Below are 18,530 nucleotides of genomic sequence, written 5' to 3'. Positions count from 1 at the left end.
ACTGAAATGAGCTGCGGTTCAAAGAAAGCTCTGTTTATTTCCTCTGCTATAACTGCTCCTCTGATATAAGCAAGAACATGATGCTCTTCATTTCTAAAGGGTGTATCCTGTGCTTTTCCTTGTCTTTCAGCGAACCTATGAACCAATTCCCAGCGCACTCTATGGGGCTGGCTTCTTGTTTTGTGTATTAACAAGATTAGGTGCATGATTTTACATCTGCAGTAGGTCCCTCCCATATCCCTGATTTCTGCATAACCTCACCTTAGCACTACAAACTACAATTCAGAAGGAAACGAATACAACATGAAGGTAGCACTCAGCTACTGTGCCCAATAAAGTTAGATTTCCCTTTCCTTTTACAGATTCTCAAGAGATGAAAGGGGGTGAGAGAACTTGTATCAGGCATGTTATTGTCACTGATGACTTTCCAAGTGTCAGAGTTTACTTGAAATGGTTTAAAAATAAACAAAGTAAAATTGACAGGGTCATTTTACAATCTCAATATTGACACACACAAAAAAAGCATGAAAGAATACAAAGTTTTACTGACTGTAAATATGCACTCTATACGAGAAACATATTGAAAGGAATTCATGCACTAAAGGAACAGCTATCAAAGGGATCTCTAATAATATGATGCCATGGGAATCAGAGATTGACAACATGCCATCACTGGTATCAAAGAAGGTCAAATAGAATGGCACAATGGGAACTAGAGATTCTCTGCCAAGATGGCATCATGGATATCAAAGACAATCAAATAACATGATGCCATGAGTACCAGAGCTACAACGTGGCACCATGGGAATTGAGATGCTCTTACAACATGGTGCCATGGGTATCAAAAATGTTCTAATAACATGGGAGTTGGAGTTTCTCTGCCAACATGATTGTACTTTGAAAATACAATGAAAGTATCGTAAAGCAGGTCAGTGAATAGACAGCTGCCTTATGTCACCCGTGAATTAACTCTTCCCTGTCCTGGCATTATGTACATAAAGCTAATGTGAAATTTACATGAACAAACACAGCCTTATCGAGAGTCAAGCACCATGTTTTCAATCAAACATGACTATAAGCTTCTCTAATGAGTAAGAATCACTAATGCATTCAGGAAGGCAGCTTGCCCAGGCAAGCTTCTGGTGGATTAGTGTTTTCCTAAATCTTGTCTTCAATGACACAGTGAACGCTGAGGATCAAATATCCATGTGAAGAGAGCTTGTAAACGTTTTGTCCTAGCACAAAATTAAAGTCAAGTGCATTGTTGCTTTCTCTCTATTGTGACGTTCTATCTAGGCAAAGCCTGATTGATGTGGATCTTAATGCTATGCTATTAATGGCATGCACTACAGATTTAATGGGCTATCATCATCCCTAATGTAACACCATTGACTGCAGGGGAGTTACACCAGGAATGAATTCAACAGCAGACTGCAACCGCCTGCTTCTCTTTTGCCTTTAGATATTTTCATTCATTGATCTCAAAGCCCTTTATAAAGGTGGGTGTGAGGCAGTCTCCTCATCCCCATCCTGCCGATGGAGAAACAAGCTCAAAGAGGTGAAGTGATTTGCCCGAGGTCACGCAGTAAGCCAGCAGCAAAGCCTGATTAGAACTCAGGTTGCCTGAGTCAGGTCTGCGCTCTAACCACTTGACTGCCCTGCCACCCCCCGCCTTTACCAGGATGAGACTATGTGGTGCCTTTGGCAAAGGCTCATGGGCAAATTTCTAAAGCAAACGCATCAGGGTGTACAAAGAAACTAGGACAGAATATCTCAAGAAGTGGAATCTCTTGTTGTTCTTGAATCTTTCTCCTTCTTCTCTTCTTTGGTTCCTGCAGTCCTGTGAAAAGTGTCCATATCTGCCAGCCTCCTCAGACCCTTTCCTAATGCTTCACATCGGCCAACCTGACATTTTCCTGCTCAGTGGATGGAGGTGGCTTTTCATGGCATCCAATCATCAGCTGGTAAACCAGCACTCCAGCAACTGCCCCAAGGAAAGGGGCCATGACCGGGACCCACCACCAGTGCATGCCAGTACTGAAAGACACAAGAAAATGAGAGATGAGGAATGAGTAGCGGGACATCAACCAGAATAACCCAAACCCTGGGCATCTCAGAATATTTCCAATGATTTTCAATCAGACATAGGCTCCTAAGTGCCCGAGGCCCTTTTGAAAATGGGATGTAGGCACCTAAGTCATCTAGGTACTTTTGAAAATGTTCACCCCTGAGCTTGAATGACGCAGAGAACTGGGGCTCTCTCTGGCTTTGCTGTCACCCTATCAGATAGCCATGACTTCCTAAGAGTGAGCATGAATACAGCCTTTTAAGAGAGCGGTCAGTGCTGTCCCACCCATGTCAGGAGGGCGAGGACTTTCCCCCGCCCCTGTTATTTCCCCATCGCTTCCATTTGGCAATAGCCATAAAAGTCTCCAAACAAGCTTATGTTCAGGGAACAGCTGCCCTTCCCACACTTGCTCCCAGGCCTACTGCTTGATAGCAACGCCAGGGCATAAGCTCTGATATCTGGAAAAGGCTCTACTTTGGCTGTTTCTCATTGCTCAGGAAATCTCCAGGGAGATTAATGCCTTTTAGGAATGTTAATGTGACCCAAAGGTGCCTCAAAATGCAGAGACTGCTTAGGTGTCCCTTTCTGACAGCCACTTCCAGAAGTGCTTGGGTGAGTTACTTTTTGGCCACCGTTTGCCTTGATCCCATCAGATCTGGGTAACCCACGCTCCGTGGAGAAAACACTTACGAGAACACTTCCATGCCCCAGCCAGCAATGGAGGTGAAAAGACGAGGCCCAAAGTCCCTGGCTGGGTTGACGGCATATCCAGAGTTGAAGCCCATGGACGTCCCGATAACCAGGACCACAAAGCCAACAGTGAAAGCCTCTAGGCCCCGGGGGATAGGGTTGTTGTAGGGATCCACAATAGCCAAGACGCAAACAATCAAGGATGCTGTGCCAATGAACTAGCAGGAAAAGGAGGGAGAGAGACGTGGTTGAGGTTTGATCAGTCTTTTAACAAAGTCACCTAGCTACTGGGTGGAATACTGCATGTTTAGAACTTATCCTCTGGAGTGACGAACAGGGATAGTGAAGGATGTGATCCCAGTAAGAGCAGGGAACACCAAAGGGAATACAAAGTGGGGAATTCTATGGCAAAGGGAACATGTCCAGAAAAGAACCCACCCTTAGCAATAGCCTCATGGAAACATCTAGAGCAGAGAACTTCTCTTTTTCAGTGAAGCAACTTAGGAGTAGAGAGCTGGATTTTTGAGTTCCCATGAGTCTAAGGACGCATTCTTAGCAGTGTCCGTGGGCGAGACTGCACCGCAAGGAGGACATTAAATAGGACTCTAACAGCCGCAGTGATACCAGCTCAGGCTAGGATCTCACAAGCTAAACAAGGCCAGTCAGGGTTGACACTTAGAAGGAGACCAAGGTACCACAGAGATCCATATTTATGATTCCCCCGTGTTACTATTCCTTCTGTAGGTATGCCCCAGCATGGTGTTTAGTGGCACTGTGTGTTGGAAGATGCCACTTTTCTGGAGAGAAATAAAACCGGGGTTCTGCCCCTTTGTGATCATTAAGGTCCTAGGGCACTTTTTACTAGAGTAGGGGTCTTAGCCTTCGTGCCCTGGCCAAATTGTAGTTTGTTTCCATGTGCAGGCTGCACTGTGGCCACCAATACCATTAAACCCTCCTGTATCCAGACACACTCCTGCACACTGATCCTCATGCTGACCAGTGGATTACTGGGTCCCGACTGGTGAATATTACTGATCTAAATCCCAGGAAATGCAGCATTGTTCCTCTTGAAATTGAGTGAGAGGCCCAGGATTGTCCTGCAAGGTCTCTCACCAGCACCCCAACTCTCTTACCTGGTCAAAGAATCCATTCACTACATCCAGATGCTCAGACGGGTACGTTGCAAAAATGCCAGCAGTGCCATTCCGTCCCACTACAAACAACTGGTTTTTGCCAAAAGCCCATATGGCATCTAGAATGGGAAACAGGGTTGGGTCAGTCATTCATCGCCTGATTGTTCAACAGCACAGCAGAATCCAGGGCAGAGGGTGTTATTTGGGAAGCCTAATTAGTCTTCTGGACTTAAAACCTATGAATATTACAATAGAGAATCACCATATTTGTCTATCATACGCATTCCTGCAATACAGCCAACTGCCGCTCAGCTGTGGGCTACCATGGGCCCTATGACTTCCTCAACGCCCTGTGTAGACTGCACGGGCTCAGCGTCTAGTATGAATAATCACGTCCCATAATTCAGTAACCCTTAACGTTGACCTCGGTCTTTCCTGTTCTCTGACCGTGACACTGGGTCATTTAGTCCCCTGAGGGCTGTAACAGGTTGGCCTCATTCCGGTGGTTGGGTTTGGTGCGAGGATAGCTGGGTGGATGGTGTTGGTGGCCTGTGATATACAGGAGGTGAGACTGGATGATCTGGGGTCCTTTCTGGCCTTCAACTCTATGACTGTTACAGCAGTGGGCAATGCTTTCACCTGAGCCCCTCTCGATTTAGATGATAGTGAGCCGGAGTTTCTGCACAGGTATGCATGTGCAAGTCCCATTGACTTGAAGGGAAATTAAGTACGTGTATCTGAGGCCAAAGTCTGGCTCAAGGTGTTGTCACTGATCTTTAATAAAATTGATTATTTAATTAACAATTGATTATTGAGAATGTTTTACTAATTTAAACAACAGCGACTAGGGGTATAAAACCACTCTTGCACAGCAGTTAGTAAGAGAGCCTAATAACCAACTGGTCCTGACTGTACCACACAAGAGAGGCTTGTCTGCAGGGCAGCACGTTGCGGTCTATGGGGATGTGAATTGTAGAGCACTCTATCGGGTCGCGCTCGAATCACCTCCTGTAGGCCCTGCTGGCGTGAGCTGAAAGGTACCTAGATTGCATTGATGTAGTCCCGTTTCAAACAGGACTACATTCACATGAACTAGGTGCCTTTTAGTTCATGCCAGCAAGGTCTACCTGGGGCAGTTAGAGGGCAACACGTTAGCACGCTTTACTATTCACACCCTTGTGGACCTCACCAGGCTGCCAGGTAGACAAGCCCTACCAGCTCATTAAATCAGGAAAACTGGATCAAAAATGCTGATAGTTACTGATTGTTTGCACTTGGTTAGGTAATGGAGTTAACTGTTGCCTTGCTGTTAATCCTTATCTATTCTTTTCCTTGGCTGTGTAAAACAAGAGGAGTTAATTGTTATAGGCGGCATGTCACCCCAGGGGCTGCCAATCAGGAGACACAAAAACAGAGTCATGGGAGGGCTCTGAATAGAATTTCCTTGATGGGACAAAGCCAGCTGTCACACTGTTGTTGCTTGAGCACATATCGTTGTGCCCCAGGTGAAGACGTTACATGGGGCCCTGCGACTGATTTTGGGAGCTTTGAATGTGAGATCACCGTGGAAAAGCTCAGAGATACTAGGATGGCCATCAGCCCCGCCACAGGAAAATGCTCCAATTTGGATAAGAAAGATATTTTTTACAGCATAAGAGAACAGAGTGAGAGGGATGGCATAAAAGCCGATTGGTTTGTTCACTTACCGAAGTACAAGCCAAAGACGATGCCCGCTCCTAGGAAAGCACCGAGAGTTTGTGCCAGGATGTAAATAGGCAGCTTAATCCATGGCTCCCGGGCCATGAGGCACAGAGCAAAAGTTACAGCAGGGTTCAAGTGGCCACCTGGGAAAGAGTTTCTCGTTAGTGCATTCTGGGTGCAGGATCTGACTCCAGAATGCATGGAAAGGGACCAACACATTCAGAAAGACGCGCCTGTAAAAAGCATAGCTGCCGGTGCACTCTGGGACTGTGCGTGTGACAATATCCTCCAGATCAAATTCACCCACCAGAACAGCAGCACGAGGCCCGCACCCACTCTAAGCCCCACTGAAACCCTTGAAGGAGGTGCAGCCGCTTAAAACCAGGCCAGATATGTGGCCCTGTTCAGTGGAAGATATGGGTTAATCCACATGCCCAGAGCTAGGCAATACCTGGTCTTTAGGGAAACACTCTGGCTAAAGCCCTTGAGGATGTATTGCAGGGAATGGGATTGGAGAAAGGTTTAGATGCTCTAATAGGCCTTTCTCCATCTCTAATTTCATGACCCAGTGAGGCTCTCAGCAAGAATGAGTTGCTCTCTCTAAATTTATCTATCTATGCCATTGACTTCCAACGGTGATAGTCGTGTCCACTCACATTGGTTCTCCTGTGCCAGAAGCTGGCATTCCACAACGGGGTGGGTGGACAGTTGCAAAGAGCAAGAACTATTGAGAAACAAATGACCAACAAAGGGTTCTATTCTCTCCTCAGTGTGGGTTCGCCGGTTGCATGCACACAGAGAGGAAACTATGTTATTAACTATGAATAGGGCCCTACCAAATTCAAGGCCACGAAAAATGCATCACGGACCATGAAATCTGGTCTTTTGTGTGCTTTTACCCTATACTATACAGATTTAAAGGGGGAGACCAGCGTTTCTCAGATTGAGGGTCCTGCCCAAAAGGGAGTTGCGGGGGGGTCACAAGGTTATTTTAGGGGGGTTGCAGTATTGCCATCCTTACTTCTGGGCTGCCTTCAAAGCTGGGTGGCTGGAGAGCGGTGGCTGTTGGCCGGGAGCCCAGCTCTGAAGGCAGTGACCCGCCAGCAGAAGTGCAGAAGTAAGGGTGGCGATATCATACCATACCACCATTACTTCTGCGCTGCTGCCTTCCGAGTTGGGCGGCCGGAGAGCGGTGGCTGCTGGCCGAGGACCCAGCTCTGCAAGCAGCAGCGCAGTAGTAAAGGTGGCAACACCAGACCAGGCCATCCTTACTTCTGCGCTGCTGCTGGCAACAGCGCTGCCTTCAGAGCGGGGCTCCCGGCCAGCAGCAGCCGCTCTCCAGCCGCCCAGCTCTGAAGGCAGGGCCGCCACCTGCAGCAGCGCAGAAGTAAGGGGAGCAGTACCGCAACCCCTCCTACAATAACCTTGCGATTCCTCCACAGCTCCTTTTTGGGTCAGGACCCCTACAATTACAACACCGTGAAATTTCAGATTTAAATAGCTGAAATCATGAAATTTATGATTTTCAAAATCCTACGCCCATGAAATTGACTAAAATAGACCGTGAATATGGTAGGGCCCTAACTATGAAGCAATGCTCTTTGACCTTTGAATCCCCAACTGCGAATGGCCAGGAGCTTAGAGCAAGAGGGAGCCCTAGGTTTGCAGCAAAGCCGTGAAATGGAAGCCACGTACCTGACACTTGCCCTGCTATCAGAATTCCAAGTGTAACAGCAAAGCCGAAGGCCAAGTTCACAGTCAAGAAGCCCCCGTGGGTTCCTCTACTGAGCACGACCTGAGCGACTGAGCCACAGCCAAACAACTGAAAGAAGAAAAGAACTGATTAAAACTGGCCCAGTGGGTTTTCCTTCAGGAGCAAGAAACTGGCCAACGACTCCTGAGTGCTTTCCACTTGAGTTCTCCAACCCAAGTCCATGACCAACTCCACTATCCGCACTTGTGCTGCAGTACAAAATGGGAAAGGCTGCAAGGAAACTTGCTGGCTTGGGTGGAAAATGCCAGGGAGGAGGGTCATGAATTTGCCAGAGACTTGACCACCCCCATGTTCTGAAGCCTACAAAATATTCTCCCTTCTGGTCTTCAAGATCCTCCAAGGGCTTACCAGTCAGGGGGGAGGCATAGCTCAGTGGTTTAAGCATAAGCCTGCTAAACCCAGGGTTGTGAGTTCAATCCTTGAGGGGGCCATTTAGGGATCTGGGCCAAAAATTGGGGATTGGTCCTGCTTTGAGCAGGGGATGGGATTAGATTAGATGACCTCCTGAGGTCCCTTCCAACCCTGATATTCTATGATTCCAAATGCCTCTAGCCAATTCCCTGGTCTCTTAAAACACCAGACTCTTTTGTTTCTCCACAGTGGCTGGTACATCCTTCCTCACAGCTGCTTCCACCAACTCCCTTTCCTGATTATCAGTACCTAGCTGATTCCTTAGCCTTTCCAAAGCCTCCCACTCCAAGACCCATCTCTCCGCTTGGCCTCCTACTTATCCAAACTCTCCCTTTAATAAAACCATCAAAATCTTCCCCCAGAGACCTCCAACTTTCAACCATTCTGCCCTGCATCTCTCTTTTCTCCTTCGCCTACCACACCTAGGGACACTATATGATGCATTTAAACTTACTGTCCTTCTTTATATGGAACTGCAATCATTGGAAGTTTGGGGTCTAGACTGCAAACAGGATCAGTTCATAGTTTGCTGGCATTTGCAAAGATGACTATACATGGCTGGAAAACATTGCAAGGACAATACTCCTGATATAAGGAGGTCCCAGCAGCAGGGCAGCTGTCAGCAAGGCAAAGCTTGGATGGTATAAGAGCACTGTCTGCCATCAGCTGGTGCTAGGATTTACACAGCAGCTCAAACACTAGATTACAGCCACAAACCTGCTTAGGGGGCTTCATGCTACACAGAATACAAACCTGCCTCAGGCAACCACAGACATTAAACGCTTCAGTCCAGGCACCTCGTAAATTACACCTTGTCTCTGGCATTGTGAGAGGCGGTTTGCCTCACCTCTTCCTTCTGAGGGCTGGGGACTGGAAAGTATTTGCTGCAGGGGCGGTTATTGGCAAAGGGTGATAAGCGCTGTTTGCTTGCAGTGAAGGGAGGAAGCGAGCTGCAGCCCAAGGATGTTTGCTCAGGACAATCCCGCATTTCCGGCCCATGTGCAAGAGCTAAAAGGCTCTCTCAGCTCTCTTGTCCTCTTTGTCCCACTCCACTTCGCTAGCAATCCAGCCCATTTCAGACTAGCACTGGTGTCTGAATCAGAGCAAGTGGGGGCCCCTCCCCACCTCTTCCACCTGCAGTCCCCCCACTCAGCACTCCTGCTGGGGAGCGGGCTTGGGGAGTGGCGGGCTTCCCCCACTCCCCGTCAGGAGCACCAGATGGACGGCTGAGTGGGTCAGGGTGCGGGGATGCCCATCTTTCCAGGGCCCTCCAATTGGCTGGGACCCCGGGGCACGGGCCCCTGTTGGCCTAGTGGCTAATCCACCACTGAGAAAATCTGGCCCTAGGAGCACAGAAGAGAGGCAGGCAGGCTGGCATTTAGGGCCAAATTCTGCTTTTGATGTGCATGTCTACATTTTATTGGGCCCCAGCAAACCAAGCCAAATCTTGATCCCAGTGGCTTCCACAAGACACACTCACACACACACCTTTCTATCAGTTGCATTTGGCCCTAGGAATCAGTTCAAATTGCATTCACCATGGCTGCTCCAGCAAATGATTTGTTGCCACATAGTTTACTATGGGTATGGCTACACAGCTGCTAGACACTCGGGCTCGCTGTCCAGATGTCTGGGCTCGGGCTGGAGTCTGAGCTCTGAGACCCTGCAGAGTGGGATCGTCCCACAGGATAAGTCCCACGGTTTGTTTTTGTTTTTTGTTTTTGTTTTTGTTTCTGTTTTTTTTTTTTTTGAGGGGGGTGGGGACTGTAACCATATTCCAGTCACCAAAACTGTGGGATCAGATCATTGGCTGGTGTAAATCAGAGGAGCTCCTTGTGGCCAATGGCCAGGTGAGGTCTGACCCCCAAATATCCAATAGTGTGGTTCTTCTAGGCACACTATTGGTCATAACACAGAGAGGTACCAAGCAATGAAGTAATTTAGAGAGAGAATAAATCACTATTGCCGGCATTCTGATAATTATTTTGTGTGTGTGTTTGTATATATACACACAGAGAGATGGCCATTATTATCACTATGTATGTGCCAATACGTATACACACAGTCCAATTCTGCTCCTAAACCCCCATAGTCGATCCTCTTATGTTCAGGTTCTTATACTAAACTCATCAGGATGGCACTGACTTGGAAACTGACATCAACAGGGCATGTGCCAGCACACATATTGTAATTGTGATCTTCCAGGCTGATCAGAGGACAGAAGTTTGCCTGTGTCTTACACTACCTCCTCTGGCAGATTTCAGTGTCACCTACATTTCCCAACCCCTGAAAGTTCTTTTCTCACAATCCTCCTTTGCACAAGACATGACGCTAAACAACACCTGAACATTGTGCAGCATTGCCAGTGCTCATGCTTTTATTGCACACCTCCCAATATTTGGTGCTTTTCTTGAGTCTCCGACTCCTGGAGTCATGTGATTATATGTGAATCTCAGCTGTTTTTTAAAGTAAGTTTCTAGCCCTCCTGGTTGCAGAGAAAAATGTGAAAATATGAGCCAAGTGAAACCTAAAGGCTCAGAAAGCAGAAGGCCAATCGAAAGAACTCAGCATGTATCATTTTCAAAAAATCTCTCATGATTCTAATCCTGCTTTATGATTTCTGAACACCTGGGATTTTATTCTTAATGAGACAGAGAGTAAAATGCAAAACGTAAATGAACTTAAATGTCTCGATTTTCACCCTGGCCAGGCTAAACGGCTTTCCATGGGCCATTTAAATGATGCCCTAGTTGTTTTGTAATAGATCCACATTGACTAGGTTCTAAATGCAATTCACTAGGGCCATGGTGAGATGTTTTCCATAGGAACCTGCTGCTAGGGATGAGGTGTGTGAAATATGGAGAAGTTGAACCCCTGCTCTGTTGACTTTAACTAGCTATTCAAGCTCCAGCATTTTCGTGTTACCAATAAAATGTCACACACGCCATAGAAATAAAAAGCTATAATATCAAGGTTTGCATCACGCACTCTCGCATGATCTGCTATTGTATTTCATGTCCCTTATACTCCGCTGGACGATTTAAATGATTATTTTATTAGTATTAATAAAATGTACTAAACCACTTCACTGTGAAGTATTAACATTACTCCCACGTGTATTTATTAAGTTAAATCTATGCATTTGAAAGATCAGGCATCAGCTGAAGTATTGTGTCCAATTCTCGGCACCGCACCTTCAGAAAGTCGTGGACAAATTGGAGAGTATCCAGAGGAGAGCAACAAAAAACAGTCAAAAGTTTAGAAAACCTGGTCTATCAGGAAAGGTTAAAACAACTGGGCATGTTTAGTCTTGAGAAAATATGGGGGGGACCTGATAGTCTTCAAATTTATTAAGGGCAGTTATAAAGAGGAGAGTGATCAATCGTCCTCTTTGTCCACTGAAGGTAGGACAAGAAGTAATGGGCTTAATCTGCAGCAAGGAAGAGTTAGGTTGGATATTAGGAAAAACCTGATAATAGAATATCAGGGTTGGAAGGGACCTCAGGAGGTCATCTAGTCCAATCCCCTGCTCAAAGCAGGACCAATCCCCAATTTTTGCCCTAGATCCCTAAATGGCCCCCTCAAGGATTGAACTCACATCTCTGGGTTTAGGAGGCTAATGCTCAAACCACTGATCTATCCCTGTTTACAAGAACAGATTGGACAAACACCTGCCAGTGTCAGGGATGAACTAGGTTTACTTTGTCCTGCCACAGCGCAGGGGGCTGGACTTGTAGAAGGTCCCTTCCAGCCCAACATTTCTATGATTCTATGTCCGTGTCTATCTAGGCATGGAGGGACTGATTCCACATCTGCTGAAGTCAATGGGAATCTCTCTGCACTGATTTCAAAGGGCTTTGGATTAGACCCTGATAGGGCACTCATCAGGGTCCCATCTGAGCACCAAAGGCAGGGTAATGCAGCAGATGTACCGCTAGGGGGATCCAAAGCAGCAGCTGCCCAGAGATTCGGCTCAAATACTGCCCAGTCCTACAGAGTACTGTCCACACCAGTGCAGGTCGGTGTAACTTGCATCGCTAGTGGTGGTGGCTTTTTCACACCCCTGAGCAACATACTTTATATGAACATACGTGGTGATGTAGACCTGCCCTGAGATAAAAAAAACCCCACACCTTTCTTAGCAGAGAAGACAAGGCCTGAGATTGGAAAGGTCCAGAGCTGACTAAGGAAGGTAGTACAAGACTTTGGCAGGAAACAGAAATGGGTAAACAATACTGGAGAGATTACATAAGCTATGGGTTTATAAACAGCTCTGGAGAAGAGTGACTCTGTTTGCACACTCAAGAAGGGATAGTCACCGGCATTCTTCTACACAACAGCTCTCTGAATAACTTTTTGTTGCCTAGTGGCTGCTCTTTGCACCTTCAAAGGAGCTACACAAAAGACCTGAATGTATTTGCTCTTAAATTTACATGGCCCTGATCCCTGGATTAATCTGGGAATGCTTTGTAACATTGGCACAACCTGACCCAGCAGGAATGTTATCGTCTGAGTAACAACTTTTGTCTTCTGCAGGCAAATAGAACAGGGATTAGGCAATGAACCTTGTGTAAATCTAGCCTAATTTCACCAATGAATCGGAAGGAGATTCAGATCGGGTTGCAGCCTGAATAAGGCTATTGAAAACTCTTGAGCTTTGATAACAGTTTGAATGAGGAAGATATTAAGCAGCTCCCTGCAGCACTTGAGAGTTAAACTCCTACTCACAATGAGAGTTAAAGCTGGAGCCCAAATAAGGGACTCTCCCTCCAAATGGGTGAGGCTGGGTGGGTCTGGGGCCCTCATCCTGCAGCTGGCTCCAACGCCCTGTTCACCCTCTTCTTTTGCAAAGCCGCAGTTTGATCGAAAGTCCACTGAAGTCAAAGCAAAGCCTCCCTGTGAGTCAGAGGGGTGGTTCTGGTGCAGCTGGGGGCAGAATCTGGCTCCTCGGAGTTTTGGGAGTGGACAAGGGAGAGTCAGTAACAAGAAGGTTTGTAATGGATCTTTCTGCATAAGAGCTGGAATTCACCCCCTGTGCAGAGGCGCAGCCCAAGGCTTATGCACCACTTAAGAACTCAAGAGATAAGAGGGCTTAAGTGGTACACGGATCTTGCACAGGAAGAGTCTGTTAAGACAGAATGTATCGGCTCCTTTTTTCCCACTAAAGCAAGTTCAGCCATTCCCCACTGATTTGTGGTAGAAAGGCGAATGCACAGGACAAGGGGTCAGGAGCTGGAGTGCCATTTCTACCTCTGCCACAGACTTCCTGTGATGTCTTGGTCAAGTCATTTAAGGCCTTATCCTGCAGGAAGGAAGGAAGACACTGAATACTGTGGGCACAGGATCAGGCTGTTAATTTGTGCCTCATTTCTCCCATCTGTAAAATGGGGAAATCACACTCCACTACTTCACTGGGGTGGGGGTGGCCTGGTTAGTGCTTGTGAAATGCTTTGAGAGCCTCAAATGGAAGGCACTAGAAGGAAGGTGGTGTTATTGCCATTTCATTAAATGACTTCCTTGTCCACAAGACATGCCCACTATAACCAGTTTTTCGGCACTGTGCTATTATGACCTGCATGTGACATTTTTGCTGGTGCTCAAAGTTGATTGAATTTACACTTAAGTTTTTAAAACTCTAGCAAAATATAAACATAATGCAAGGGCCATGCTTAGCAAGACTGAAAGCAAACCAGACTTTCCAAGTCTTATATAAAGCAAATATGGTGTAGTAAACTGCCTAGTATGTTTGAGTACTGCTGCCCTCTACTGGATGGAATCAGAACAACTTAACTATGTTTCATAGGCCCTATACTGCTAATAACTGAAGAAGATTCTCCTTTACTTTTATTCCTACAATTACACTATGAAATTTAGGTTTCCATGGCATATGGCATAGTTACAACCATGAAGTTCCAATTTGTAACAGTAAAGGCCTTCATCAGACCAGTCCTGTTTGAAGAATGACCAAGGGAGTTAGATTCAGAACTGCTCTTTGTTCCTTCCTTGTGTCTAAACAACAGTGAAAACCAGCTAATCCACCAGCCAAAGACCGTCAGAGAGCCAAACTATTATACCGGCCAGATATGAAGGATACAGAGTCTGACCTTTTCGCTAGCTCCAGTATTTAAAACAAAGTAGGTCTGTAGCAATGTAACAGTTGCAACCCTTTTATTTTAAGCAGGGTGCAAAAAGCTGGGCTGATGGAATTTTTTTTTTTAATTGGCTGCTACAGTAATAATACAAACAACAGACCACGTGTGAAATTCGTTTGATATTTGCATTGCTTAGCTATTGCCAGTAGGTGGCATGTTGGAGCAGGCAAGGAGGTACAGCCTCAAGGAAGTGAGTTTACAGGAAAAAAAGATTTCCTTGGCTTCTTTTGCTGCACGATTTCCCTGATTATATATGAAGAAGGAACATTTTTTCACACGCTCCCCTAACAGTGTTTTTGTACCATGCACAAAGACATTTGTTGCAGGGTAAGTTGCCTCTCTTAGCGCTGTGATCTCTGTGCCAGCAAAAGGCGAGAGATCTGTTGGGAAGAAACTGGGCTCACGCCCATTGCCTTTGGGTGTCACAAACCTTCCCATTACAAAGCGCAGGTCTAATGTTAAGTGCGCAGACCTACTCCTGTTGAAGTCAATGGAAGTTTGACCTCAGTGAGAGCAGGAGCAAACCTTAAGCCTACCCTCCCTATTAACCTTAATGTATCCTAAACCTGGAGAGATGGGGACAAATCCAGCCAACTCTGAGCCTGATCCTACATCCCTTGCAGAGCCAAAACCTCCACCGATGTTAATGGGTGCATACAGAAGCTAGGATTGGGCTCTGTGCGAGCTTAAAAATGACCCTATCAAAATAAACATATTTCACTTACACATGATAACATGCACCACTCCACATACCAGCCGAGTGAGAGTCAGCCTTCTGGGACTCCCACGAGGGCAGCGTAGCTAGCCAGGGTGTGCTCCCACCAGACAGTATTGTTCCTCCGTGGAGACTGCCAGACTCAGAAACAGGGTCTGAGTGATGGGGATGGGAAGGACCAGAGGCAGATACATGTGATCCATTCCTATCCCAGGATTAACCAACCCTACCTGCTACCAGGCTTACATGGAAAGGAAAACATGGGCTAATGTTCTCAGAGACTCTGACTTCGAGCCCTTTTTGTTCCAGTCAGACCCCAGAACAAGGGATGATCTGGGATTGAGAGAAAACTGAAAAAAGCAAGAAGGAAATCATCAGCCTTTTGAAATGGCCCTTTCCTGCCTCTTCTCTGACAGCCAGAGATCCCACTGCATTAAATACAGTCTCTAAATACACTTAACAACGTGAGGGGAGACTGAGGCAGTAAACAGCTTGGGGTGTGGAGTGGAGCAGCCTCCCTGCACTGAATCTCTTTGGAAGGTGCTCCTGGCTCCTAACCCCAGATTGCAATGCAATCCATGACGTGTGTGACGCCCAGCCCCACCCCCCACCAGGTCTTCAGCAGATGTATTTCCAAGAGGAGTTATAAGAAAAAGTTTTTGTCATTTCTACAAACTCTGTAAGCATGAGTTCAGAGTCTGCAAGCCTGACTCTAAATCCTGCCTTTTCTTTGCTAACCCTTTCTGAAAGCTCTGTCCAAAGCACTGACCCATGAATGCCTTGCCTCCTCTGCTCATTAGGGCTAGTAAAACACAACAGGTGATGTGCCTCGGGTTGTTCCCATTGCCACTTTCACCAGCTTTTGCCTAAAGCCCCTAGAAGAACACGTGGATTTTCCTGGAGTTGTACAGGAGGGGCCTGATCCAAATCCAAGACCCACCGCCTCCCAAATGCCAGGGGATTTTGGATCAGGCTCTGAGCAGCTGGAATTAGCTTGATTTTCTTTCCCTGCCAAATAGCACATGCGATTCAGAGACAAAAACTGCACAAGCATTCAGTCAGCTCCTGCCCATCCTTATTCTGGATGGGATGATTTAATTGGGGATCGGTCCTGCTTTGAGCAGGGGGTTGGACTAGATGACCTCCTGAGGTCCCTCTTCCAACCCTGATATTCTATGATTCTATGATTCCAAATAACCCTTTCAAAGCAAAGCATGGCCACTTGGTTGAAAGTAGCTCTTGCGAAAGCTGGTCTTTCCTCAGATAAAAAAAAATTATGCTATGGGAAACATAGAGTCCCCATGAGAGATGGTGACATTTTACTGTTTCTCTTGAGCAGCGAGATATACAGAAGATACATCAGGCTCTCTGCCCCCCGTTGCTTTTTAAAACACAAAAGGCTGTGTCTTTCCATTTACGGGAGGTGGCTGGAGCTCCATAGTGCTTTTCCAAGTTGCCACCACCCTTCGCTAGCCCAGCTGCTGAATAATTTCCAAAACCATTCGGACCTCAACTGGTGTAAACCCACAGTAGCTCAGCTGAAGTTGATGGAATTGCTGGGGATTTACACCTTGGTAAATGAGATTAGAATCTGATCACCTATCGTCAAAGTGATGCACAAACATTAACTGGCCAGTACTGGAATATCAGCAAATTAGACAAATTACACCTGTCCGCAGTGTCATCTATAGACCTACCTACCATGTGCGGAAGGGCCAACATTTTCAAAGTTGGATGCCCAGAGCAAGACACCTATATCCATAATGAATCACTTAAGCCCTTGTCCTGATTTTCAGAGATGCTGAGTATTAGCGACTACTATTGAATTAGGCCTTAGAAATTAGATCTACCTAGCTACGTGGTTCAGGGCTGTGAAAAATTTCTCACCTTAAGCACAGTAGTTAAGTTGACTTAACCCTGCAGTTGCAACTAGGTCGATGGAAGAATTATTCTGCCAACCTAGGTACTGCCCCTCAGACAGGTGAATTAACCACATCACGCTGTTGTGGAAGGAGTAGCTACACTACGGAGGCATAGCTGGAGCACTGGAGCCAGAGCACTGTAACCATGCCGCTGTGGTGTAGATATACCCTTAGATTGCAGCGGTGGAGCTCAGCTCTCATCCCTGCATCAGGTCACTTATTGATTTAAATGCCCAGATATAGACACAGGTTCCCAACTTTAGGCACTCAGGTTTGAACCCTTTCACCAAGCCGCCTATTGTCTTTGGGGGATTCTAAGCACTGAATCTTTTGTGTCTATTTACCATTGAAACATATGATGGGGGACAGACAGCTCCCCGATCCTAGACATGTGGCAAGCAGAGGTAGGCATTCAGCCAGCCTGTAAGACTGGGTTAGTATTTTGCAGTGAGCCTCAAAACAGCCCTGCTATTCCCCTCTCACTTGATCCCAGAACAGGCTGTTGAGAACTGTTATTAACACTTTCAACACCAGCACATGTTTAAAATGATGCTTTAAGAAAAACAATCCAAGAAGAGGAACTTTCCCCTTCATGCATCTTCTCCCCTTTAGATGGTTCTTTAAAGGTTCTTTAAAGTTCAGACAGTTTCAGGGTCAGAGAAATACATAGAGGTGTGAGAGCAATTTCCTTCCAGGAGACGCCTTGCTGTTTACACATGTGCCTCCTTATTGGATCTACTCTGCTGCTCATACATACCAAAGGTGAAATTTTTCAATACTTCAAAAGATTCATACATCACATCGAATTGGAAGCGACTCTAAAACTGATTGGTTACCAACTTTCATACGTTATTTCACACAGAACATCAGGGTTTTACTACTCTAGACCCCAAGAGTCCTCTCTGGTCAGTTTCATCACTGGTGTAAATTCCAGGGATGAATGTGGTTCCTTTGTCATATCACTTTAGCTTTGCATCCAAATTACTGCAATTAAACAGTACCCAGCAACCTTAGCCAGGTTCGTGAAATATTAACCTGGTCCTGAATAAGCCATGTACAATGTAGTATGTTAACGTTTTATTGCAACTATGCCTTAATAAAAAGGTTTCCAAAAAACCACAGCTGTATCCTAAGTAGTAAAAGGCAGACTTACCACCAGAATCAGGGTCCCCAGGCACTCAGCCAGTGCTTGCCTCATTAGTTTGTTTCTGATCCTCAGCATCTCTCCAATTCTAGCAAGAACTTCCTTTTGCCTCCCCATGGTGGCTGAGATTTCCTTCTAGCCCTGCTTTGGCTCAGAGGTGGCTGGCTGGCTTTCAGCTCTTCAGCCTGGTGTGTGTAACTTTGATCCTTGCAGCCTTGTGTTTGCTTATAAATAAGTTGAGATATCCCTGAAACACCGCCCCTAAGTAACCCCACCCCTCCCACCCTCTCTTTCACTGCACCTTTTTGTTCTCAGCATGGGACTGAGGGGGTGGTTTGCTTGGGGTTTTTTTATTATTATTATTACTCATATAGGCAGGCTGCAGATATACGAGTGTCAGGAGCTCTGTAAGGAGACTGAAGGGGGGGGGGGGGAGAACAGTGCAGAGACCTCCACATCCTGATTGCATTATTTCCGTGCCCTTCTAACAGCACATACAGCTGAATCTGCCCCACTCTCAATTCAGATGAGCCAAGAAGTCCCGCCTATACAAACACCGCAGCTGAACTTGCATGTGCAGAGTCAACTCTTGACAATACCATGAATTCTGATTTCCCCCCATACCAGAGCTGACTGTAGGTTGTCAGCTTCTTGGTGACTTACACTCCTATGCAGTATGGGGGACTGCTAGTCGCTCTGGCAATAAAATAATGGGAAACGCGGCCTTGATTCTCCACTCCCTTATTCCACTTTTAGGCCAGTGATCTCAGTACCTCACACCAGCATCAAACTGATGTCATGGAGTGAGAACTGGGTCCAG

At 46.4% G+C, this 18,530-nt stretch overlaps 1 protein-coding gene across 1 annotated transcript; it reads right to left on the bottom strand.

Annotated features, from left to right (window-relative positions):
* Positions 1-1,883: 1,883 nt before the first annotated feature.
* AQP3 (aquaporin 3 (Gill blood group)) lies at positions 1,884-17,827 on the bottom strand. The gene is made up of 6 exons (XM_077818091.1): positions 17,720-17,827; positions 7,288-7,414; positions 5,598-5,735; positions 3,892-4,010; positions 2,759-2,976; positions 1,884-2,037 (listed from the first exon to the last, which is right to left on the bottom strand). Exons 1-6 carry the CDS (start codon positions 17,825-17,827, stop codon positions 1,884-1,886), a joined length of 864 nt encoding a protein of 287 aa, XP_077674217.1.
* Positions 17,828-18,530: the final 703 nt, after the last annotated feature.

This window comes from Eretmochelys imbricata, chromosome 5 (genome assembly GCF_965152235.1).
Source record: "Eretmochelys imbricata isolate rEreImb1 chromosome 5, rEreImb1.hap1, whole genome shotgun sequence".
Classification (NCBI taxonomy): domain Eukaryota; kingdom Metazoa; phylum Chordata; order Testudines; family Cheloniidae; genus Eretmochelys; species Eretmochelys imbricata.
Note: the sequence above shows the minus strand (reverse complement) of the source record. Positions and strands in the feature narration are given on the sequence as shown.